At 42.9% G+C, this 25,145-nt stretch overlaps 1 protein-coding gene across 6 annotated transcripts in view; it reads left to right on the forward strand.

Annotated features, from left to right (window-relative positions):
• The window catches only part of RGS6 (regulator of G protein signaling 6), a 479,670-nt gene that overhangs the window by 313,619 nt on the left and 140,906 nt on the right, over positions 1-25,145 (forward strand). For all 6 annotated transcript variants that reach the window (XM_010976555.3, XM_010976561.3, XM_010976565.3 and 3 more), the window contains exon 3: positions 13,940-14,039. In XM_010976555.3, coding sequence (XP_010974857.1) covers positions 13,940-14,039 — 100 coding nt within the window. The remainder of the gene's footprint in view (positions 1-13,939; positions 14,040-25,145) is intronic.

A 25,145-nucleotide genomic window follows, 5' to 3' on the forward strand; every position in this document is an offset into this window, starting at 1 on the left:
CTCTCCATCTCGCCAGTCCCCTCCCCTAAACCCTCTGCCCCCCACCCCCGACTCCCCAGGCTCTTGAATGCCCTGGAGAATGTCTGAGGCCAGCATGTAATTGGTGTCCAAAAGGAGGCCCCTGGGGGACAAAAAGGACATTTTTTAGTTCACTTATACTTTTAGAGGTGCTGTCCTTCCCCATAAGGCTCAGGGCGGGAAAAAGCTCTCCAACAGTGCCAGAGCCCACCCCTTCTGAGGCTCAGGCTGAACCCCGCTTCTCTCCAGGGCAGTGGGGCCAAGAACAGCCACTCCCAGCTCTTGAAAGCGGTTCCAGGTACATCTCGCTTGAACCCTGCGCTAGCCTGGGGTAGGAGGAAGGGCACTGAAGTGGAAGCCACCAGACAGCCAAGTCAGGGAGTGCTTCTTCCTCCTTACTCCCTCACCCCTCCCCAAGGCACCACCATTTACCTTGAAGGCTGTAGGGAGGAACACTGGTCCAGATTGGCCCGGAAACACCCAGAAACTCAAATAGTGTTCTGGAAAAATGTGTTACAGCTCGGTGTTATAGCTCCGTGTTACAGCTCAGTATTACAGCTCAGTTGTGACAGCAACCTGGATCTGGACAAGAGACAAAGCAGCACTGGTAGAGTTGAAGGACTCAGGTTTATTACACCAGCAAGCCCAGAGGAGTTAGCACTCCAAGCTCTGAACCCCACCTGTAGGTTTACATAGGCCTTTATAGGCTGCCAGTTTTACACTTTGCAACATCATATGCAAATAAAGTATAACAGAAGTTGACCAACCAGGAACAAGCTGTGTAGAAATAGACCAATCAGGAGTGAGAGCAATAGACCAATTAGGAGTGGGGGGAATGGACCAATCAGGAGTGAGAGAAATAACCAATCAGGAGTGAGCTCCATGCAAATGAAGTACTACAAATGGACCAATTAGAAGTTAGGGAAGTGGACCAATCAGAAGTGAGAGTAATAACCAATCAGGAGTGAAGGAAATAACCAATCAGAAGTGAGCTCAGGGAACCAATAGAATTTTAGGAGTAGGTAAGCCCTTTCAGAGGCAAAAAGTGAGATAGAGCCTCTGGGCCAGGGAACCGGTTGGTGCTGGCAAGAGAGTGGTGGCCCTGCTTGGGGGCCCTGCCGGTTTTTTTTATGGGCCTTCCCTCCTCTGTAGCACCCACAGAGGCACTTGGATTTCAGGTAAATGAGGGATGTCTGTCTTAAATATTTTCTAGAAAAATACGTTCCATGATGGAGTTCATCTAAATCATCCATGAAGATACTGAGGCCCTCAGACGGGGGGGAGTGGTCATTTCCTTGTGACAAAGCAAAGGAGTAAGAAAAGCTACTCTGAGGGCTTTTTGAGATGAGACGTCCACCCCACCCCCACTCAGCACCCCACCTCCCTCCTGGCCAACCCCGGGGGGGGGGGGCTGGTGATCTCAGGCTTCCCCTGGCTGGAGAGGGGCCTTTTCATCCCACCTCCGCCCACCTCCTTCCACCCGCAGCCCCTCACCTGGGCCTGCCCACTTTAGAATTCAAGCCTCAGATGCCACCCCTCCCCACACCGCCCATCTCCCACTGTCCCCAGCCCTTTAAGGTGGCCCCGTTTTCTGTTTTTCTCTGGTGAGAGTTAGCTCATCTGATGGACTAACTCATCCCAGGGAGGACTCGCGTAATAGCTTAATGAATTTTCCTTCCAAACTGACTTAGTTGCATTTTAAGGAATGAAAGTGACTCCTATGGACCAGAGCTTTGGCTCAAGAAGTGTTTCTAGACCTTGGCCGTGGTGAACCCGAATCTCAATGTATAGAAAGGGCCAGGAGCTGCAGCCCTCGCTCGGAGGCTGCATTTGCAGAGCCAGCCTGTGCTCTTTGCTTGGGCTGTGTTTTAATTCAGCAGAAACTCAGGAAGAAGGACTGACCACTGCCCTGCCAACCTCTACCCCTGTCACGTGAGGCTTTCAATTGGTCTAGGTCACTGCTTTTATGCTCACGACAGCGTGTGGATGTTCTCTTAGATCTGGTGCCAGATGGGAACTTGGTGTTCCTAAGTGTGTCCTCGTCAGTCCAGGTGACGGCCCCATCACCTCCCTCACTCGGTCACTATGTTTCTGTTAATGCATCCTCCGATCACAATACCCGTTTTTGGGGTTTTTTTTGTTTGCTGTCATATGACATGATAAGTTTTCAGTTGACTCCAGTAAAAAATATCTTACATTTGGGCCACTAAATCATATGTCTCTTACGTTGCTTGTGTGGTATTCTATCCGTATAGCTCTACCCTAAGTACAGGTGTTCACATTTATTCCTTATTACAGATAGTTTTACAACAAACAGAAATCAGCTCTGATCGTGATACTCTTCACTCCTGATTCTAGAAAGTGGTGTCTTCTGCCCCTCCTGGTTTTGAATCGAGTCTGAATCCGCTATTTCTTTCCAGCCCTACTGTTAGGCATGGTCTTGGCTTTTAGAAAACCAGAGCTTTGAAGTGGTATGCCGCCTGGTTTCCTGGGAATCAGATAATATGAAAGATGTCAAATAAGTCAGTTTGGCACATGGAACACTGACTAATCTGGAAATTTAGTCCTCCTCTCTTGAGAGAGAATGTGTGTGTGTTTTTGTGTGTGTGTGTGTGTGTATAGGGAGAGAGTGGGGAGGGGAAGGGAGCATGACAGGAAATTATCTTCATTGCATGTTGAAAAGAAACATTTGGAAAAAATGAATTTCCGTGACCTGTAAAGTCATTTGAGGAGTGTTAAGTTTCCTAGGGCTGCCATGAGAAAGTATTACAGGTGGAGTGGCTGAAACAGCATAAATGTATTGTCCTGAGGTTCTGCTGCCTAGACGTTCGAGGTCAAGGTGTCCACAGGGTTGGTTCCTACTGGGGGCCGTGAGGGATGGATCTGCTCCAGGCTGAGGGGGTTGCAGGTGACTGTCTTCTCCCTGTCTCTTCATGTCATCTTCCTTTTACGTGCCTCTGAGTCCACATATCCCCTTTTTATAAGGACATGGTCGTTTGGATTAGGGCCCGCCCTAATGACCTCATTATACCATGATTACCTCTGTAAAGAGCCTATCTCCCAGTAAGGCCCCACCCTGAAGTACTGGGGGTCAGGACTTCAGTGTAGGACTTTGGGGAGAACGTAGTTCAGCTCATTACAAGGGGATTCACAACACAGTGTGGTAAGAGTACCAGCAGGGCAGCAGGGAATTCCTGCAAAGCCGGTAAAGCTGCGCTGTAGAAGTCACACCTGAGACGTGGCCCTTCTGATGTCATCCAGCTCTGGAAATGGTCCCTGGCCCAAACACTCATTTACCTATTCCACACCCCTGCCAAGTATTGTAGGCCCTGTGAAAGGCTTTCTTCCTGGGGGAGAAAACCCTCTCCTTTCCAAATTGCTGTGGTCAGTGTTCCAAAGCCAGTAGTTTCTCGTGTTTGCATCTCTCCTCTGCACCTCCTGGTTCCCTGCAAATCCTCCGCCCACAAGTAGAGGAGGGGAAAGGTCCTTTTCATTTACAAGAGGTACCAGGTCCTTTACATTTAACTTTTCCTGTCTTGTTCCTCCTGACTTCTGGGTAGGTAGACAGCACCAACTCTATTTAAATATGAAAAGTTAGTGGGCGTGACCATCTGAATGACTGGCAAGCCCCAGGGCCACCCCCCCCCCCCACTGCCCTGTAGATGGGAGCCAGGCACCGGGTGGGTGCTTCTAGGCTCTGCCTGACCCACCTACAGGCTCTGCCTGACTCACCTGCCCTCCTGTTGCAGAAGAGCAGCAGGAAGACAAAAAAAAAAAAAAAAAAAAAAGTGACTACAAAAGCCATTTAATCCATGTGGTTAACAGAAGTCACTGGGAAATGACCCCACCGCCCTCTAAGGGGCCTGCGGGGTTTATTTCAGATATGGTGTTTATCCCACAGATTTTCAGTGTGCAGCCAGCAGTCACTCAGGCTCCTCCTCAGTCAGATTAAAATCGGAATTAAATCACATAGATACAAGTGTATTAAATCTCATTTGGGGGAGAATGAAAAATAAGTTTGTCTTTCAGTCCATGGTTTCAGGAGCGGGAGGCAAAGGACTTGGAAATAAAAAACACCTTTTTTCTGGACCTGCAAAGCCTGTCCTTCCTCCAGACAGCTGTGGACCTCCCCTTGGCAAAGTGCTACCTGTGGCCAGGGAAGTCCTACTGCTTATCCTGCTGTGTAGCGGGACTGGGGATGGAAGGCAGTAAAAGTGAGGCTGCCCGGGGACCTCAGGGGCGATGCAGAGTTGGTTCATGGGATGCCCCTCTTCCGTGTAGTTGGAAACCTACGCAAAGTGGGCCCATTAGGTGGGAAGTGACTTCCGTGACACCTGTTTGGAAAGCATAGTTCTTCACCCCCAGCCGGCATTCTCTGAGGCTTCTGCAGGGAACTGAAGAGCCAACCGCGTGCCTGTGAAGGGAGCGGTAGAGTTTTCTGGGGTAACTCATTGGCTTCGGATGGAAAAAGAAACTACATCTATTCTGAAGGCGGGGAAATTAATTGGGAGTGACTATGCGCCGGACACTGTGCTGAGAGCTTTTGCCTGCACGTTCATTTAAATTTTAGAAATAAACTGCCAGTCTTTAAAATTAATAGAAGAAGTTTGTGGATATTAAAGAAAGTTGGAGAAATATTTTAAAACCTCAAGAAGAGAATAAAATCACCCAAGTTGCTTAGCCCGCCTGTTCTGTTTAATCCTTTCGTGGCTGGATTTTAAGGGAGAGATTAGCCAATTCAGAAAGACCAGGGGAACTTGTGCTTCTTTTTTGCAAGGAGTGAGGAGGTGCAGGGGCATTTTATGATGTAGGAATGCAGAGCGAGGAAGGACCCAAATTCCACAGGGGAGAAGGCAGCCTCTGGGCACTCAGTTATAGACCAGGAAGGGTACGCCGGCATCACTCAGAGGTGTGTTCTGGAAAGCAGCCCATGGGCTGGGGTGTTCCAGAGCAGCATTTATTATCAGCAGGAGCGGCATGAGATCTGACACCCAAAGCGGAATCCTTGCTGCTTTCCCTCTGGCTACACAGGACCGGGCTGTCCTGGGCCCCACCCAGCAGTGTCCAGCAGGACCCCAGGTTGCTGAGGGCAGTGCTCAGGGGCACCCTCGGGCGTAGAGGCAGAAATTACCTGAAGTCAGCCGTGTGACTGCATCTCCTTCTGCACGGCTCCCCTGGGGACTGTTCCTCTCCTTCCTTAGGCTCATTTAAAGTCCTCGAGGGGCCTCCCCACTGAAAGGTGAGCGCGGAGGGAAGGCACCCTCCTCTCTGGTTTCCCAGCACGTATCGCCTGGCGAGTGCTCAAATGTACTTGGAATAAGCGATGACTCGCCTCCTGTTTCCCCTTTAGGACTGTCTTACCTGGTTTTGCCTTTATGGGGTTAAACTGGGGGGTCCCTACACTGGTGTGTCTCAGTCTCCCTCCATCAGGGATGACTCTCCTATGCTCACTGGAGCGGTTGGGGGCAGCAAACGTGAAGAATAATGTCACCAAAGAAAAAAATGCCCCAGGAAGGAAAGTGACAGGATCAGGAGCAGTGGAGCCCCCATCTGAGGGAACAGTGAAAAGAATGGGTCCCCTCAGGATGGGTCAGGAGGGGCCAGATGAAACCACAGGCGCAGAATCACAGTCAGCTGGGTGAGAGGGTCTAGAAGGATTGCCCTCCCCTCTGGAGGGGAAGGTGGCACCATCTCCAACTGCAGTGAGATGTTTGGTACCAAGAAGAGGTACCAGCCTGGGGTCTTCTGAGCACAGTGGGTCTGAGCAGACAGGGGCCCCAGGGGGCGGGCAGCTGGGAAGACGCCCAGAGGGAGCCGGGCAGTCTGCGGGCACCCCTGTCAGAAGAGGGGTGGACGTCCTCCTTGGGGATGATGGGGCATCGGGGGCAGACCCCTTTTTCCTTTTAACTCCTTAAGGCTTCTCTGAGCTTTCTGGTTTTCCAATTGCTGAAGAGACTTCATTCTGGCCCGTTTTGTTCCACCTGGAAATGCTTTTCTCCGGAAACCCCGGGGGCCTGTGGAGGACTGGCTCTCATTTCCCTGCGGGACTTTTGAAGGCATGAGTTTTATCCTCTCTGTTCTCTGTTTCCAATCAGTGGAGCCCAGGTACAGAAGACCAGGGGTGCTTCAGAGATGAGAACTGTCTCTCCCCGCCCCAAGGTTACATTCCGGAGGGAAAGAAGCAGAACTTCAGGAACAGAAAATAAGTCCTCAGGGGAATCATATGGTGACTACCACTAGAGCAAGGGGAGAAACACTTTGTTCTGGTTCTTCCTCACATCCTTGCGGTGGAAAAAGGGAATAAAACATATAGGCATTCGTAATGCATATGTACACACGTGCTGGAGAGATCAGAGGACATTTCCCAGGGGAGGAGCTTTGAGCAGGGCCCTGGAGCATGACGAGGATTTGGTGGGTTTGCAGTGGTGGATGAATCGTTGCGTGAGCAAAGGTGGAAGGCCAGGGGTTGTTTGCAGATGAGTGTGTCCAGGAACAAAAAGGGTTTGGGGAGCTGATGCTGGAAAGGTAGTTGGACGCCAAATCAGAGAGGACCTTGAATTCCGTAGTAGGAAATGTGGCATTTCTTATGTAGCAGTAGGGAGCCACAGCAGGTTTTTAAGGCGATTATTTACGTGATTCCAAGCCCTAAAATGTACTCCAGTTGCCAGTTCAGTTGTTCAGCTTGGAGTAGGGGAAGGTGTTGAGGATGAGTCTGAAAGGATGAGTGATTCCAGAATCCAGGATGTCCTTGGGGGCAGAGGGACGACAATGTCTTCTGTTTCTTGCTCCCCTCCAGGAGGAAAAATATGTAGTAATATTCCAGGACGCTGGATGGACCAGTTTTCTTTGGAAACAAAGATACTGCCCTCTCTCCAGCAGTCAGGTGATGTATGTGTTAAATGAGAATATTTCTGTAGGAACTTAACATGAAAGTCTTCATGTTCAAATTTGGAGCACTTTATGGTGCTGGTGTAATTACTGGGGCTGTGTTGCCAGGTGATATTCTCCTTGTACAATTCCCTTTGATAGGCTAGGTTGAAGAATGTGGCAAGGTAAAATTTGGGATGGGAAATAAAAAAGGATATTTGTTTTTCCATGGGTAGAATGTGGTACTGGAGTTAATGAATGGGCTGCTGTGACCCATTTAAGAAGCTCTTGGAAGCAACCTCTGAGCCTCCCAACTAATTGGTCCCAGGTGGACCCAAAACTGAAGAATTGAAAATGTCATGGAAGCAGTTGCTTCGGGTTATAGGCAGACATCTTCCCTGTCATCATCCCTGACATCTTCCCCCAAGCAGACAGCCACAATTCCTGGTTGATCGCTGGTTTGGCTATTAAGCTGTAGTGGCTTAACAAAACATAAATTTGCTATTTTACAGTTCTGGGGTCGGAAGTCCGAAGTGGATTTTTCTGCTCTAAAATCAAGCTGTTGGCAGAATTGCATACTTTTTGAGACATGCTGTTCCCTTGCCTTTTCCAGCTTCTGAGGTCTCCCACATTCCTTGGATTATGGCCCCTCCCTCCACCCTAAAAGCCAGGAAAGTCCCATCTCTCTGACCTTTTTCTATAGTCACATTTATCTCTCATTGACTGCAGCTGAGAAAAGTCCCCACCTCTCAAGGACTCATGTGATTAGACTAAGCCACTTCATAACCCACAATAACCACCCCATCTCAAAACTCTGGATCCATTACATCTGCAAAGTCTTTCTTGCCATGGTTAATATATTCACAGGTTCCAGCATTAGGATGCAGACATCTTTTGGGGGGACCATTTTTCTGCCTTCCACACTGTGCATTAAACTTTCTAAGCTTGGACTGTGGCCCCATCTTCTGCATCTCCTTCCACTCAGTTAAAGCCTTAGGTGAACCAAGGCCTCCCTGGGAGCTACCCTGGCACTGGTCTTGCTCTGAAGCAAGACTGCTTGGGTTTCTTACCAATAATCTCATTATTTAAGTTTTGGACAGTTTGCCTTCCCTAAGTATCAGTGTGTTTATCTGTAAAGAGGGGTGGGGATGGTTTCCAATATGAAGCAGAAGGCACACTCAAATTCAGGTAGTTTGAGATTATAATTGAGAGATTTTCGGTCCTCTGACGTTGCTGAAATGTTTCATCGGTCAGTGTCTGTTTTCCTCATTTGCTTTGTATCTGGGCCTTCTGCCATCCGAGATTCCTTGTTCGGTGCCTTGCCTAAAGGACCAGCTCCGCTCGTATTTCCAAACAAACAATAGATTCTTATATAAGAGAGACGATGCCTTCGAAGGCTTGGCTATTCCAGCCAAGAGGAAAGTCACTTCCTCTAAAGTAGCATCACAAGCCATTTGTTCACTGACCTAGAACACTACTCTTGCCTGCTTTTCTCTTCAGTTAAAGGGGGAAAAATGTTTTCCATAAAAGTAATTTATGAAGCGCTACATATGGTAATATTAAAACCATAAAAATAAGCTTCCAGGAGACAAAACAACATCCTTCTAGCCTGGCACTGCCCCTGGCTAATGTCAGGCTCAGGACACTGGGGAGCTGGCTCCTCGCTCAACTGGTACTTATGGGCCTGTTTAGCAATTCCTGGAACATTGCTGCTAAGGTTCACGGGATCTTAAGATTTCTGTTTATTGAACACATTTCCAAAGCAGAGTGATCTTAAAAGTGTAAATATCAAATTCACTTTAAATTGCAGATATCACTACCTCTATGACCCTAATATATTAAGTATGCCATTCGATGCTGGAATCCAAGATAAAGTCCTTTGAGAATGTAGTACTCATGTCATTCATTCATTCATTCATTTACTGATGCATCATTCAATTATTTGCTCAATCAGTTATTTACTGAGTGGCTACAATTAGAATTAAGTGATAAGTAAAACAGTCTAATGGGAAATATCATTACAAATTGAAGTGATAAATGATGAACAGAAAAGACAAAGGATCCTACAAGAGCTTGTAACAGAATAAGCACTGAGAAACCATAGACAGATTTTAAGCAGTGAAGTTAAAGGATCAGATTTTTCCTTTAAGAGCATCACACAGGCTGCATGTGGAGAACAGATCGGAGAGGAATCAAGGTCTGCCCACGCATCTTTCATGAATGTTCTTTAACACGGGGTCTTTGTGGCAGACAATGTTAGTTGATTAACCCTCCTCCCTGCTTCCTTTGCAACCACACGTAGCCATGTGACCCTGTTCTGGCCAATGAGACTAGAGCAGAGATCTGCTGGGGTTTTCTGGGGAAGAATCTGCTTTTCCGGATCAAAGGAACACTTCCAGCTGTCTCAATACTCCCCGCTTCTTCCCGCCTTTCTCCTTCTTTAATGTTGAAGCGATGCCTAGAGGCGGGGTAGCTATCCGGAAACCATGAGGGAAAGGCCAAGATGGTGATTCACGTAGAACTGAGTAACCGCAGTAATGCCGGCAGCTACCCACATACAGATGGCCGGTTATGTGGGGAAAATAACTCCCCAGGTTTGGAGTTTGGATTTTTTTAAAACTTTCTGTCAGAAGCATTCTAGGCTGGCATAACTGAATTGCTTTGCTGTACACCTGAAACTAACATTGTAAATAGAATACAGCTCAATAAAAAATAAGAATGAAAAAAATTAATTAAAAAAGAAAAACATGAGATAAGTATTTTTAAAAAAGCATTCTAGGCTGATACAGTGACTCAAAAGTAAGTTTAACTGAGCACAGATTAACAGGCATTGCAATCACTGTCACAGCTAGCACAAGGAATCTCAAAATTCTGCTCCTGCCATTGAAATCAGTCTGTTGAACGGGATGGAGAAAAAAGGAGGAAGTCTGGATGGTTCCCTCTCTGGGGGCCTCTAAAAGTGGTATTCCTTAGTGTGTCTAGCTTTTTTGGAACTCGTACTCGGCTCTGCTGTCTCATCACATCCTTAACTGTGAGCCTAGATCCCTGCATCTTTCTGGAATGTTTTAGTCCATGATGAAGGGGAACAGATTCTTTCACCAACTCTTTGTAACCGTAGGAACTGAAACAGTGCCTAGTGCTTTGCAGGTGCTCAGTAAATGTCCACTAAACCATTAAGTGAAGCTGAGGACGTTCAAAAGTTGAGAATAGCCATGTGCTTGCTGTGTTTTTAAAAATAAAAGTGAGAAGTGGCCTGATCTTACAGAACACATATGGGACAGAGCATGTTCAGTGAAGCATGCATGTTTTGCATTAAGAAATATGATTATCATTTGCCAGCTCTGATTCCTGCCTCCGGGCTGATAAGATGTGTCAAAGAATCATTTTCACTCATTCACAGACACCAAAACAGAAGGGGTCTCTAATGAATGCAGGCGCTGAAGTTTCAGTCATTGGTAGCCAGAAATAGACAACTGATTGCCAAGTCAAGATGAAATGCTTCAATAAAAAAGAACTTCATGCCTGAGGCATACTCTGCCCTCTTTGCTGGAGTTGTGATGGATTTTTTTTTAAATAATGGCAACATAATTTGCCTATTTTTGAAGTTTTTTTCATCTTCCACTGAAGAAAAATTGGAGGAGCTAAATAAATTAGTTATTGGATCATTAATTTACACAAACAAAACTAATACTTTCCCTTAGTCATTTCCGTTAGAAGTGCCGTGTATCCAAGCAGAGATGGAGCTGGCCAAGAGGGGCAGTGTCAAGACCACTTTGGATCACATCTCTGTCTGCCTTCTGATGCCATCTGTCCAAAATGATTTCTAAAAACACCAAAAACCCCTGGCCCTGTCCAGCACCTTTCCCCTACCTTGCACGGTTCTGCATGGATCCCCCTGGCCTGATGGAGAGTGTGAACTTAGGGGCTGATTGCCTGTCCTATTCTTTCCTGGCAGACACAGCTTTGTATCTGTCAAGTCAGAGATGTCTCCCATGTTTTAGGACTAGAAATCTTAGTTTAGTCACCAGGCCTATCACTACAGAGGTTCAGGAAGTGAAGTCCAGAGAGGTTAAGTAACTTCTTCAAGGTCAACACAGCAAATCAGTGAAACTGAGGCTGGCATTTCTCTTGGACCTCAGACCAGTGTTCTTCCTACTGTCCTGCTGCAGCTTCAGTCTGTAAAGAGAGGATTGCTTCTCCTCACTCCTCTTTTACACCCCGTGGCTATTTCAGTGAATTAAGTCTACTGTCCTCACAAGAGTCCTCATTGCAAAGAAAACCCACCCTGTGGTGCAGTGGTTTCCATTTTCCTGCTGTTGGGAAGGATGTTTTACCTGCCTGCCAGTGCTGAGCTGTGAGCTCCTGGGAGAAGACATCTGGTGGTTGTGAGCCATCCAGGCAGAACTGGTCGAGCTGGCCATGTGGTTTCTCTGCATGGCTTGGCTGTCAGATAAGGGCCACCTGCTTGATGGCACAGTGTAACTTAGGTCCAACCATGCTCCCTAATGATACAGAACTTCATACTAAAGGATGTCAGGAAATTGATGTTGCTCTACTTCAGGAACAAAAGGTACCAGAAGTTAGATGGAACTGAATGGTCAAGAAAACAAAAGCATATACCTCCTATCTCTTCATTCCCACCCCAGGAGCTGTGATCTGCCAGTAGAAGATAAATCCAACCAGGCCCCTGGGACAAAGAGAGATGTGCTGAGCAGCAAGACATCAGTAGTCACCGGGCCAAAATAAACCCTGAGATGGTTGAGGATCTGGTTATCTGGATCAGTTTTTCTTTTTTCTCCTCTACACTCTTAGGACTGAGCTAAACTTTCCCTTCAGTGCAAATGGTATTAAGTGCCTTGTATCTGAAAAGCATGTCTGCAGGCTGGTTGAGCCATTGAGGATAAAAGATGAATCTTAGATTTGCTAGACAGACCTTGGGCATTGGAGACTTGCATAAGAATCCTGGCTTTGCCACTTACTAGCTGTGTGTCCTTGGATAAATCACTTAACCTTTCTGAGCCTTAATTTCAACATTTTTATTAAATAAATTTAAGACTGAGAAAAAAAATCAGATAATTTATTTAAAATACCTAGGGCAGTATTAATCATAACATAGGTGTTCTGAAAATGTTTGTCATTATGCTTTATATAAGGTCCCTGGGAGCCCACTTCCAATTTTTTGGTAGGTCTGTACTCCTAGCATTTCTCCAGAAACTATGAAAAAAATTTTCAGAGACAGTATTTTTAGCTGATGTCCCAGTGGACCATGCCATGGAATCAAACTCAGCTATCACAAATTTGCCTAACATAACGGTGGGAGGATAGACCCTAAGAATTTTTAAGCACATAGTGGATGGTGTAGGTGGAATTTCTGCATTCTTTAAAAGGCTTGGATTCTAGGATACCCCACCTCTAAGATTTATTGATTCTTATTACCAAGTATTTGTTGTGGCTTCAGCAATTTCGATAAATGCTTTTTTTCAGAGCCCTGTGTATCAGTCAGCTATAACCACCATTTTGCTGCATAACAAACCACCCCAAAGTCAGTGGCATATAACAATAAGCATTTGTTTCTCACTTACGGGTCTGCAGGTCAGCTGGGGTTTGACTGATCTAGCTATGGGCTGGGTCCCTTCTGCCTCAGATGTCTCTCACCTTCCTTGGAACAACTCTCTGATGCGGGAGGTCAAGGGAAGATGGTAGGCATCACTAGGCAGGTACACTGAAAGTCTCTGCTCACAACATGTTCAATAACATTGCATTAGCCTGGCGAGTCACAAGGCCAAGACCCAAAGTCAAGCAGAACTTCAGCCCATCATGAGGCCAGGGCAAGGATCTGGGTATATATTAATACTGTGTATATTTTAATTTTTATTACATTATATCTTATCCTAACTTTGTCTCTAACAAGATACTTATTTCTTTCAAGTAAGTTGGGAGTCATGTGACTTTGAGAAACTCACTTACCCTCAAGTTGCTATAGTAGAGCATTAGACTAAATAAACTACAGCTTTAAATTTTTAGACTTAATTATGTGACTCTCTTATGGAAGCACTCAGAGAATCCATCGTGATATTTCAAACACATTCTATTGCTTAGGGAAACAAAACGTGATAAAACAACATTATCTTCTCCCCCTTTCCATTTATCCTCTCCCACGACTCACCAAACAAAAAGATCCATGTCCTTGTTACAGGTTGTTCTGTATCTAATCTGAAGATTTCTGCCCGGGAAATTATAGCTGGCTTGTAAATTCTTAGCTACAAATTGGTTTTCCGGTTTAGGCACCTACATCCCTGGTAGTCCATCTCCCCTCTCTGTTCTGTTTTCAGTATATACACAGTCTTTTGTTTCATCAGATTTCACCTGGCTCCAGGCCACAGTCCACCATGGTCTTCCTCCTGATAGTGTGGTCTTCCTTCGGCCAAGAGGAGAGGATCCTGTGCTTGCTCCATCTTAGTCCTGGCTCAGAGTGACTCTCTTCATGCCATCATTTACAACCATGAGACTTGTCCTCCAACTTCTCCAGATCAGCACCTTCCATGTCTTGATTTATACTTTTTATTTTTTCCCCTCTGTGACTCTGGCTGGATCCTTCTCTGGTCTGAAAGGCATACTTCCAACAACAGTATGTTAATATATTATGTTAAGCAACAGGAAATTGCCTTTTTTTTTTTAGGTTGACTATGGCAATTTCATATGGTTCAGCCTATATATAAGCCTAATTTGGGAAAAAAGAGGAATATCATCATATATGTATTGAATTATATGTTGGATCCCATCAAGAATTTCTCTCTCCTTACCTTGTTGAACTGGTGGGGGAAGGAGAGGTTGTTCTTACAGACCATGCTTTACGCTCTTTATATAACCCCCTGACCTCCCCATCCCCAGCACTTGGCCCATAGCAAATGCTGCTACTATGTTTATTGACTGAGGTGGAGGTTTTTCCTGATATCTATTGTTGGCATCCACATTCCCACATTTTGGCTATTTAAAAAGGTACCACTTACTATTACTTTGTGGGAGACAATAACACTTCTTTAACCTCTTTCAGATTGAAGACATCATTACAAAGATGCAAGATGACAAGACAGGGGGTGTGCCCATCAGGACAGTCAAGAGCTTTCTCTCCAAAATCCCCAGTGTTGTCACAGGTAAATGTGTATCTATTTTCATGCGCAAGATTGGTCTGTTGGTTTTCTTACTTACCCTCCTTGCTGGTTCGGGTACCAAATTTATGCTAGCTTCATAAGATGAACCATGGCATATATCTCTTCTGTTGACATTGTGTTGTTCTCTGAAAAATAATTTTACCTTTAATCTAGTGTTTAGATGTTTAATTTCAATTATTTTATTTCTGTTTGTTAAGTTGCATTTGGTTCTTCTCTCAGTATGCTAGGTCATTTGTTCAACAAATATTTATTGGGTATTTATTATTTTCTAAGCATTGTTGGGCACTGGGGATTCAGAAGTAAATGAAACAGATCTAAATTTCTACCCTCATGGAATTTAGATTCTAGTGGAGGAGACAACAAAATTAATGAGGAAAATTTGCAGAATTTCCAGTAGGGATAAAGGCCAAGGAGAAAAATTAAGTATGAAGAGGGGATAGAAGTCTTAAAAATTTGGAACTAGTGGCCAAGCAAGAACTCCCTGAGAAGGTGACATTTAAGTAAAGATGAAAGGAGATGAGAGATTGAATTCTGTGGATATTGAGGGAAAGAGCATTCCAGAAATCCAGTGCTAAAAAGTCCAAGGCAGGCATATTCCTGGTGTATTGAGGAACTAAGAAGAGGAAACTAGACTAGAATGAAGAAGAGAAAGGATGACAGGCATGAAGTCAGAGTGATAATGCGAACTAGATCATGTAGCCTCTTGGTCATTACAAGGCCCCTAGAGGACTTTGAGCTTGGATGACTTGCTCTGACTTATATTTCAATGGACTCACTCTATTATTTTTTGCATACTCTAGGGAGTTGGGAGGTTAAGCACCAGGTAGGAGGCTGTTGTAAAAGTGGTGACTCTGACTAGGCTATCAGCATTGAAGATATGTGATATGGTCAGATTCCAATTCCAGTTTAAAGGCAGAATAGTGTTTGGGGATAGATGAGATGTAGCATATGAGAGAAAGAAAGGAATTGATGATGACGCCACACTTTGGGATTTGAGTGACTAGGAGAATGGAGTTGCCGTTAAGTTCAATGAGGAATACTGTGAGTGGGGCAGGAGATTTGTTTATTGAAGTGTATGAAATCAAAACATTCCTTTTAGACGTGTTAAATTTTAGGGACCTATTAGACATTCAACTGGCGATGACAAGTAGGCACTTGGGTTTGTGGGTCTAGATTTCCAAGGGAGAGTCTGAGCTGGGACATAAGTCATCAGCATATGTATGATATTTAAAGCCATGGGATTAATGAGCTTACCAAGGGAGTGAATGTAGATAGAAAACAAAGTGCAAGTCCTAAAACTTGGGATACCCTAATATACAGAAATCATGGAGGAAAGAAGAAATCAACAAAAGAAATTGCAAAGGAGTAGCTGGAGATGAGGAGGAAAATCAGGGGGATATGGTTTCCTGGAAGCCAAATTTTCTAGAAAGTGTTTCAAGAAAGAGTAGAGTTGATCTACTGTATCAAAGATGGCTGACAGTCAAGTAAGGTAAGGACTGAGAATCAACCATTGAAGTTAGCAACACTGACCTCATTGCTGACCTTGATAAGTGCATGTTCCATGAAACATTGAGAGCAAAAAGCCTTATTGGAGTGGGTTCAAGTCAGAATGGGAGGAGAGTGAGTTGAGGTAGTGAGTATTATTAACCTTTGTAGGAGCTTTCCTTAAAAGGAAAAAATGCAGTAGTGTCTAGATGGGTAACTGAGATTAGGATACATAGGTTTTAAAGCAATATAAAAGTGACAGTATGTTTGCATGATGATGGGAATGATTCAGTAAAAAGGAAAAATGGTGCAGGAGAAAGAGGGAAAATTCAAGGAGTGATATCAACAAGGAGGTAAGAGACTGAATCTGATGCACAGATATGTGGGTAGATTTAGCCAGAAAAACATACACGTATTCACAGAGGGAGGAGGGGAGGCATAGTAAATGCACAGAGGTACAAATATGCATGAAGATGTGTTGGGAGCTTATAGACATTTTCTTCTAATTGTTTAAATTTTCTTAGTAATATGGGAAGCAAAGAAGTTAGAGATGTTGAAGGACTGGGGAGAGATTAGAAGCTATGGAATAGCCAATTAGGAAAATAAAGCAATTGGACTAGGGAAACAGAGTTTTGACTGCTAAGTAGCATTAAGGACTCTCTTGATTATTATTAACATTTATGAATTTAAAGAGAGGCAAGTCTTTCTCCAGCCACATTTATCTTTCTTGATTTGGGTATGTGTCAGGTAGAAAGTTAGACTTATTTGCAAGTCCTTAAAAGGCTAGCTCAAGTACAAGAGTGTGATCAATCAAGAGACAAGAGAACAACTAAAATGATTCACCATTAAATTTTAACTGGGTAAGGAGGGAAGTGAGAACCTGAGATGATGGAGAACAGTGGAGAGTAAAGATTACAATAAACTTGTAGGTTCCAGTGGCAAAGGAGTTTTGAGTTGGAGGTGAGAGTAAAAGAGCTGGAAATATAGGAGGTGGTGATTGGTTAGTGGAGTGTTTGAAATTGAGATTGTAGAGGGGTTCCAGTATATTGGTGATGATAAGATGTACAATATGGCCATAGGAATAAGTGGCTGAGATAGGATGAAGATCAAGGAACTAATGGGTCATGATTTTGAAAGACTGAGCCCTCTGGATGTTGAAATCACCACTGGGAGCACATTACAGAGGGTCGTTGTGAATCTTTATGGAATGGGAGGAAGAGACTCAGGGATCAGTATGTGACTTTCACAGCAAAGGGTACAGGTGGTTTAATCTGATGTCATGGGAGTCAAAGCTGAGTGTTCTTTAGGGAAGAGGGAGGGACTGAGGATGGTCTGAATAAAGCCATGAGAAACAAAGAAGTCACTTACCTGCTGTCCTACCTGGAGGTGTTTAAGGCGTAGGGTGGGGTGGGATAGGCACCACCTAGGACAGTAAATCACATCTGTGTGTTAGAAGTGGATGAAATATGGAGCAGAAAGGGTTGGGGACTAGGAGACCACTTAGGGGATCTCTAGACAAGGGATGCCAAGTAGAAAATAAGGAAGACCGTGTTAACAACCACCATAGCATCAGCTGAAACCACGGCTTTAGAGCTACACCTAATTTAATCTTCACAGAAATCCTGTAAGATAGGAACTGATACTATCTTCACTTTACAATTGAGGAAACTGCAAATTCAAGAGCGGACATTACTTTTCCAAGGTCAGAAGGCTAGTCAATGGCAGGACCTCTGCCTCCAGGGCCCACTGTGAAAGAACAGTAAGATTCCAGACATCTAAGGAAAAGGTAGACTATAGGATTGACAGGACTTGGTGACTAGAAGTGGGGCATAAGGCAACTCATTCAAATATGGATCCAGGTTAACTTGATGGATTGAATACACTTATCCCTTCTCTTCTGAAATGCCACAAAAATCATAATAAAGGATTTTTTAAAAGGATGTAATCCTAAAGTTGAAGGCCATTATCAGAATGATCTAACATGGAAAGAAAACATCACCCTTGGATTAAATATCCTTGAAAAGATAGTCGAAAGGCAACCAGTGCCTCACTCTCAAGACATATAGCTATGTGAGAGATCCATGGAGAATTTTTTCCAAACACAGATGGAGAAATGGAGAGAGAATAAAGAAGTAGGGAGGAAAGGAGAACTCAACATTAGATCAAAAGCTAAGTATCATTGGCTTTTGGGAGGGGAGGCTCATTCATAAGAAATGAAATTGCCAACCCAGCTCACCTTCCAAAAGCTTGATATTTCTTGGCAAGACGCCCTAGAAAGGGCACTTACCACTGCTTTTTCAGGACAGCGGATCGGCCTCCTTGGGCCCTCCTTTTTGAACTGTAAGTAAGTAACAAAGATGGCTCTTGGTTGGAGCCAAGATGGGGAAGTTTCTGAGTTTCCAACTTCCAGCCTGCCAACCCTCTCCACTCCCCACCTGCCCTGCATGTGATAGACATATCCTGGGCCAAGTACCTACCAACTCCAGGAAACCAGCCAGTTTGCACGGCCTTGCCCAGCTGTCTTAGTCATTCCAGGATAATTCTCCAGCATCTGAATGTCATGGGGAATTTTCCAGGGACTCTGAAGATCAGTTTCTTCCAGGCCACTCTTAGAAACACAAATTCCTACCATGTAAGAGCCATAAGATACACCTAGTCCCACTTATTTTTGCAGACAGGAAAATTGAGTCCAAGAGACATGATGTCATGTGCTCAAAAATCACACAGCTTGTTAGGGACAAAACCAAGACAGAATCTGAATTCATTGCTCCCATTACAGTGCTCTTTCCATTATCTCATGAAGAAAATTACAGACTCCTGAATTAGAACAGCTACTTACAGGTGTCTGATGCATTCCCACCCCACCCCTCTCTGGAACACAAGAATCACTGGGGTAGCTTATTAAGAATACAGATCCCAGGACATCCCTATGTGCCTGGGCTCAGGAACCTCTACTTTCAGCATCTTCCCCGATGACAGAATACAGCCTGTTTGAATCTGGGAATCAGTAAAGCTGCCACATTCCTGCCAAGCGCTCTCCAGCCTCAGCTTTAATAACCTCCAGTGATGAATGTCATCGTCTCTCATTCCAGCTTTGGACAACTTTGACCTTTAGAAATGTCTTCCTTATAGTGACTTGAAACTTACCCACCTCTTCAACCCATTAGTCCCAATTCTGTCTCTCTCACAATCAAGGAACAGAGGAAAGAATTCAATTAAAAGCATACCCATAGAGCTCTCCATATGAATTTTTATGATACAAATAATTTTCAGATCATCATGCTAAGTATATACATGCATTTTTAGTCTGTTCATCACAACACAGTTTTTCATGTGTACACTTCTATCTCTTCATAGTCCACAAATTTCTTCTTAATGGCTTTATGCTGACATAAAAATTTAAAAGGTATTTTCCTTATGGCTTCTTGGCAATACAGTTTGGCTGAAAGGGTCTAGGGCTATAAACTGCTTGTGCGACCACTGATTTTGTCACCAGTCTCTTGCGGCCTCAGTTTCCTTATCTGTTACGAATATGTTTAGATTAAGCAATATCTGTGGTTCATCTGGCTCTGACCTTCTGTGATTCATCAGAGGATGTGTATAAAGGGCTGTCTGAAGTTGGTCCTTTCCACTCAGTCCTCCAGATGCTTTAATTGAATCTATCCCCAGGTTAATCCAGGCCATCAGTTTTCTCTTAAATTGTGATTCTCTCAGATCATAAAACAAAAGGACTGGCTTAGGAAACCCAAAATTGGTCAACATACATGTCCTTTGTGATTCTCATTCTCCTTCAGTGTCATTGAAAGGAAATGGAACTAAAAGAAAAAGACTCAAAGTAAATATAATTTGTTGGGTACCTGTAGGAGACTGAATAGTGGCCCCAAAGATATCAGGCCCCCATTCTCAAAAACCGATAAACATTCCTTACCAATAAAGGGTCTTTTCAAGTGCGATTAAGTTAAGGATCTTGAGAGGGGGAGATTACCCTGGATTATGCAGGTGGGCCCTAAATGCAGTCACATGTGTCCTTATAAAAGAGAGTCAGAGAAAGATACGATACAGACAGAAGAGGGAAAGAGGAGGAGGGATAAATTAGGAATTTGGGATTAACATATACACAGTACTGTATATAAAACATAACCAGCAAGGGCTTACTGTATAGCATGGAGGACTATATTCAATATCTTGTAATAATAACCTATAATGGAAAAGAACCTGAAAAAGAATAAGTTTATATATGTATGTTCTATATTATATATAGAATATATGTACATTGAGCAAAAGAAGGCAGATGCAGAAGGATGTATACTGTATGATTCCATTTATATAACGTTCAAAAAACAACCAATGGAATGATAGCATTGAGGAGTATATAGCAGTTGATAAAAGTGGCAGGAAAGGGACAGCAGTGACTACTGTTTACCTAAGGGGCGGGTATTGTGATGGGGACAATATACGTCAGAAGTGGAGGATAACACTGGGGTGCTGGCGAAGTTTCTTTAACCTCTGCTATGGTAACATGGATGTTTTCTTTAAAGAATTTGAATGGTATATATTGTGTACCATTCATGATATTTCATAATTTTAAAAAATAGTTTTCTTTTGCTCTTTTTATTAAAAAGTAATTTGCAATCAGTTTGGTGAATAAGGTCTGGACAAGGCCAATTGCCAGTGCAAAGTGCCAATATTGGTTTGAATTTGGTGTAACTGAATGAATGAAGCTGGTTTTCTTGTTGTCCTTAGAAACTGGTTCATAAATTTATTTCCAAGGGGATTTCCAAAAATCCGTCTAGTAACCAATACTGGTTGTATTGTATCGGAGGGGCCAGCTTTGAAAAAGACAATGCTTAATTAAATATTGACTATGCTGTGTTTGCCTTAACAAATAAAACTCTGCTATAACACCTTTTCCATAAATGTATGCATTTTCACTTTCTTCTGGTGAAGTTCACTTCAGCAACGTCTTGAAATCCTGTCAGGTTATAACTGTGAAAGCGAAAGGCATAGCTCTGATATTCTTGGCCTTTGTGCCATTAAAATCTTACTCTAAATGTCACATTAATTCATCTTTTTCACATTTTTCCATTTGATTTTTTCCCCTTTGAGAAGAAATGGTAAGTGGGATGAAAAAGGAAAAGACAGCTCATTTATTAGAAGTGAAAATGCACCACACAATGCCTTCTTAAACACTTCTATGAAAAAGTCTGTTTCAGAGTGAGATAAAATTTAAGAAGAGAATGAAGTCCAAAGTTATCGTAACTGACACAGGGTCACTGAGTTTTTTTAAAAGAAAGAATCAGAAATGATTACAGGCACCGTGCCTGTCATAAGGGGTGGTTGGTCAGCAATGATGACTATTGATTTCAGTGGATCAACTTTGTAGCACCTAATTCTATACTTTTTAGATATATGTGTGTATCTACACACACACACACAGCTGGACGGCTGAAGTGTTGCTGGTAGGAAGACTCTAGCTAAATCTTACCGCTGGTAGGAAATTTGTGCAAAGGTCGTGAACGTGTAGACCATTCACTTTCAGATTAGCTCCTTGTGCGATTGACTTTGCCATTCTGTTCTCCTGAGGACAAGGGTACGAGATAAAGCTTTAATTTATGGAAACACAAAACATTTTTACTGGCATATTAACATAATTGTGGCATCTATTATATATTAAAAATGTTTAAACCTGATTTAGAAGTTGCTATTGTATCATCCATGAAGGCTTTTTTTTTTCCTTAAACATATTGATATTAATAAGGCATGCTCTACACCAATGAAGTCTATTTTTACCCTCAGTTGCAGCCAGAGGAAATTTGAAGTAATTTTTATATTAAACTTGGATTGCAACACTTAACCTAGTTTTGGGTTCTAAGACATCATTTTCTGGGTCCAAGAACCATATCATTGGCTCAGGATCGTCTACAGAGTTCCACCCTATATATTCTTCAGAGAATGTGCCCCAGCATATAATTTTCCTGAGAATTAATGATGACAGCAATATTTGTTGAACTCATCGTAGCTAACACTTGTGGACTACCATTGTTGTCTGAAACACTCCCACCTTTATCCATATATATATTCATAAGCACACTGCTAGGGTGGAGAGTGGGTTGGCGAGTCCAAAAGGGCACTCTTCAGAGTCACTGCTGTGGGTTTTCTAAACTGCACTTCCCAAATCCAAGTATTTCCTCCCTCTAAACCAAGTGAGGAGGGTGCCAAGAAAATCACTGGTGATGACTAGGGGTGCCACAGGAAGGGGCACATGGGCTCGTCTCCCTAACTACACTCTTACTGAGCTCTTGAACCCAGCGCTCTTTCTTGCTTCTGAAGAAAAATGTGGGAAAATTCATGGGAAGCTTGGCAGGTATCTCTTTGAGTCTGTGGTTGTATGTGAACAATAAGAGCTAAATTGGGATTTAAATCTTAAATGGAAGTCATTGCAAGTAACCAGAAAGCTTAAAGGGTCTACCAAAGATGTCATTAAACCAGGGCAAAGGAGATTTGACTTTTCATGTTCGAGGGCAGTGATGAGGGGAAAGTAAAAATACTTCATGTTTGTACTTCATCGAGTTCAGGTTATTCAATCAACTGGATATGATACTTAGTGACAAAAAAAAAATCAGGGACTTCTATTTCTGGTCACACAGTCAACTAGACGGCAGAAGAACACCCTTTGGTACAGAACACTGAACTGATAAGAAAGCAAGGGCAACCTTTAGGGACCATAAGCTGGAAAGTGAGAATCCAGAAGAGTCAACTAGCATTGGATTAGTGTTTTCTCAGAGGAGACACTGTCAATTCTAGGTAGTCCAGAGTCTGGATTTTAAGAGCCTATGCATGTGGGTGTCAAGAAACAAAACTGAGTAGGGAGACAGTCACTTCAGAGACCCCTGGGGGGCAGTGCCATTTTTGGGTGAGCTGGGGTAAAGAGCCTCTGAAAGGAGAATATAGGAATAATCAGGTTAGCTTTGCTTATCACTCGAGTGAGAGAAGGGAGAAAAAATATCTCACTAGATAATTCCTAATTCCAAATCCTAAATCTCCTCTTTCTGGTGTGTCTCACCAAACTCCATGTGGCCCAAAAAAGCCAACAACAACAAAAAATTAATAAAAATAATAATAATAGCAACATTTCTCCATTTCAGTACTGCCCCAGGTACCTGGCATAAGCAAACACATCTCCTCTCTCTGGAGGAACACACTTTACATATGGACCTCAGAAATTCCCAGAAAAAAAGAAAATCCCTAGGAATGTAGGAACACAAACCAGCATGAGTGAAAGTCAGCAGAAAGCACAAATGCAAGACTCCAGCAAATAAAGACCGCAGCTGATAGAATTACCACATGCAGATGTAGACTAATTGTTAGGTCAGAGCATATGAAACTGTCATCTTTGCAAGTGAAAACTGGACAATATCTGCAATTTCATATATTTTACCTAACATTTTTAAAGAAATGAGAGGGTATTGGAAGTGACAGGGTATCTTAAAGGTATAAGCACTAGGTACTCTCAAAAAGGACTCTAAGCTTTGATAAGGAGCCACACAAACATTCTTGAAATGAAAAATATAATAATTGAAATTAGAAACTTAATAGAAATGTTCAACAGCAGTTTTGACTTAGCTAGAGAAATAATAAACTAGAAGATGGAGCAGATTAAAGTTCACAGAATGTAGTATGTATGGAAAGGCAAAAATAGTAATATGAAAGAAAGGTTGTGGGCAAAAGTGAGAAATTCTAACACCTAATCAAATTTTGAGAAAGAAATAATAATAATAGAAAAATGGGAAGGGAAAGTCATCCCCATTTTCTCTTCACTTCCTTCTTGATTTAAAGATATAATAGTTAAGAATTTTCCAGAGTTGATTAAAAACTCTAGTCCTCAGATTCCAAAAGTCAAACACATTCCAAGCAGGATAAATGAAAACAAATCTATATCTAGCTACACTGACATTAAATTGGAGAAACACAAAAAGAAAATCTTCAAAACAACTAGAGAGAAAAGACAGATTGCTTATCAAAAAATAATAATAATAAAACTGGCAGGTGACCTCTTATATGTAAAAATGGAAGCTACAGAGCAATGGAAGAAAATCTGCCAACTGTTTACAGAAAATAACAATCACTTAAAGTTCTACATATAATGAAACTATCTTTTAATAAGAGCAAAATTATTGTATAAAAATACAAGGAATGTATCATTAACATATATTTACCAAAGGAATTTCTACAAAATACATTTCAGGAAGAAGTAAAATTATCTCACAATCCTCTCCCAGGGAGGTGGTGGCAGCAGCATCTTACAGATGAGGGGTCTGTGCCCAGCAGGACACGAGGGCAGCCCCGGGATTCCAGCACAGGTCTGTGGGACCCATAGCCTGCGCTTTCTTCACCACACCATCCTATTTCACATTTTATATTTACCTCCCTACAAATAGAAAATATAATTGAATCATTTAAAGGAAGTGTGGTGTTGCCTTTTTACTTAAGAATAATCTCAAAGATACAGCAAACCATTTATCTGAAATTCTAAAAAAGGCAAAATGATTGTGGATCAAATGATTGTGGATCAAAGAAAGCGGATCAAAGGTTGCCTGGAGCTGTGGGTGGGGTCAGGAAGAGAGTCCACTATGAAAGGATACCAGGGAACTTTTTAAGTTTTGAGAACTGTTTTATCTTGATTGTGATGGTGATTATACAGTTGTCTACAGTTACCAACATTTATCACATTGTACACTTAAAAATAGTGAATTTCCAATACCATTATGTATGTAATTTTTATGCATAATGCATAAAAATTTTATTAAATTTTTGATAATCTTTAAATAGAAAAAAATATATATATATACACCACATCTCTTTCTACCCTCTCTCCCCCAAAGATGGGAATGAAGAATGAAGACTGGTCTATGGCAACCTGCGGGGCGTAGGAGCAGTTAGAGATAGGGTCCTAGTTTGCTCGGGCTTCCATAGACAAGTACCACACTCTGGGGGCTTCACCAACAGAAATCTATTTTCTCACCGTTCTGGAGGCTGGATGACCGAACTCAGGAGGCCTCTCTCTTTGTCCTGTGGATGGTCGTCTTCTCCCTGTGTCCTCAAATTGTCTCCTTCTGTGTGTGTCTGTGTCGAAACCTCTTCGTATGGTTCACCAGGCTTATTGGATTACAGCTGGCCCTAACACCTCACTTTAACTTAGTTACCTTTTTAAAGATCCTGCCTCCAAATACAGTCACATTCTGCGGTCCTAGGGGTAGGACTTCAACATATGAATGTGGAAGGAAGAGGACACAGTGCAGCCCAAAATAGGTGGGGAATGGTGTCTGCGGTCTTTTATGTACTATTTTACTCACCTTGGTGATATTTGAATTTCTTTTACCAGGAACATGTATTTAAAAGTTAGAGAATATATGTGGGAGAAAGATACATATGTATATTTTTCAAACAAAGCAGAGATAATCTGTAGACCCAAATGTGTGCTGATGCGATCAGTAGACTGTGCTCCTAATCGGTCTCTGTGGTTTATAACTTGTAAACAGTATCTGTTATCCTGCACATTGATGTCATAACTCATATAGTCCTTACACACAGCTGTGCAAGAAC

The sequence above is a fragment of the Camelus dromedarius genome, chromosome 5 (assembly GCF_036321535.1).
Source record: "Camelus dromedarius isolate mCamDro1 chromosome 5, mCamDro1.pat, whole genome shotgun sequence".
In the NCBI taxonomy this organism is placed as follows: Eukaryota; Metazoa; Chordata; class Mammalia; order Artiodactyla; family Camelidae; genus Camelus; species Camelus dromedarius.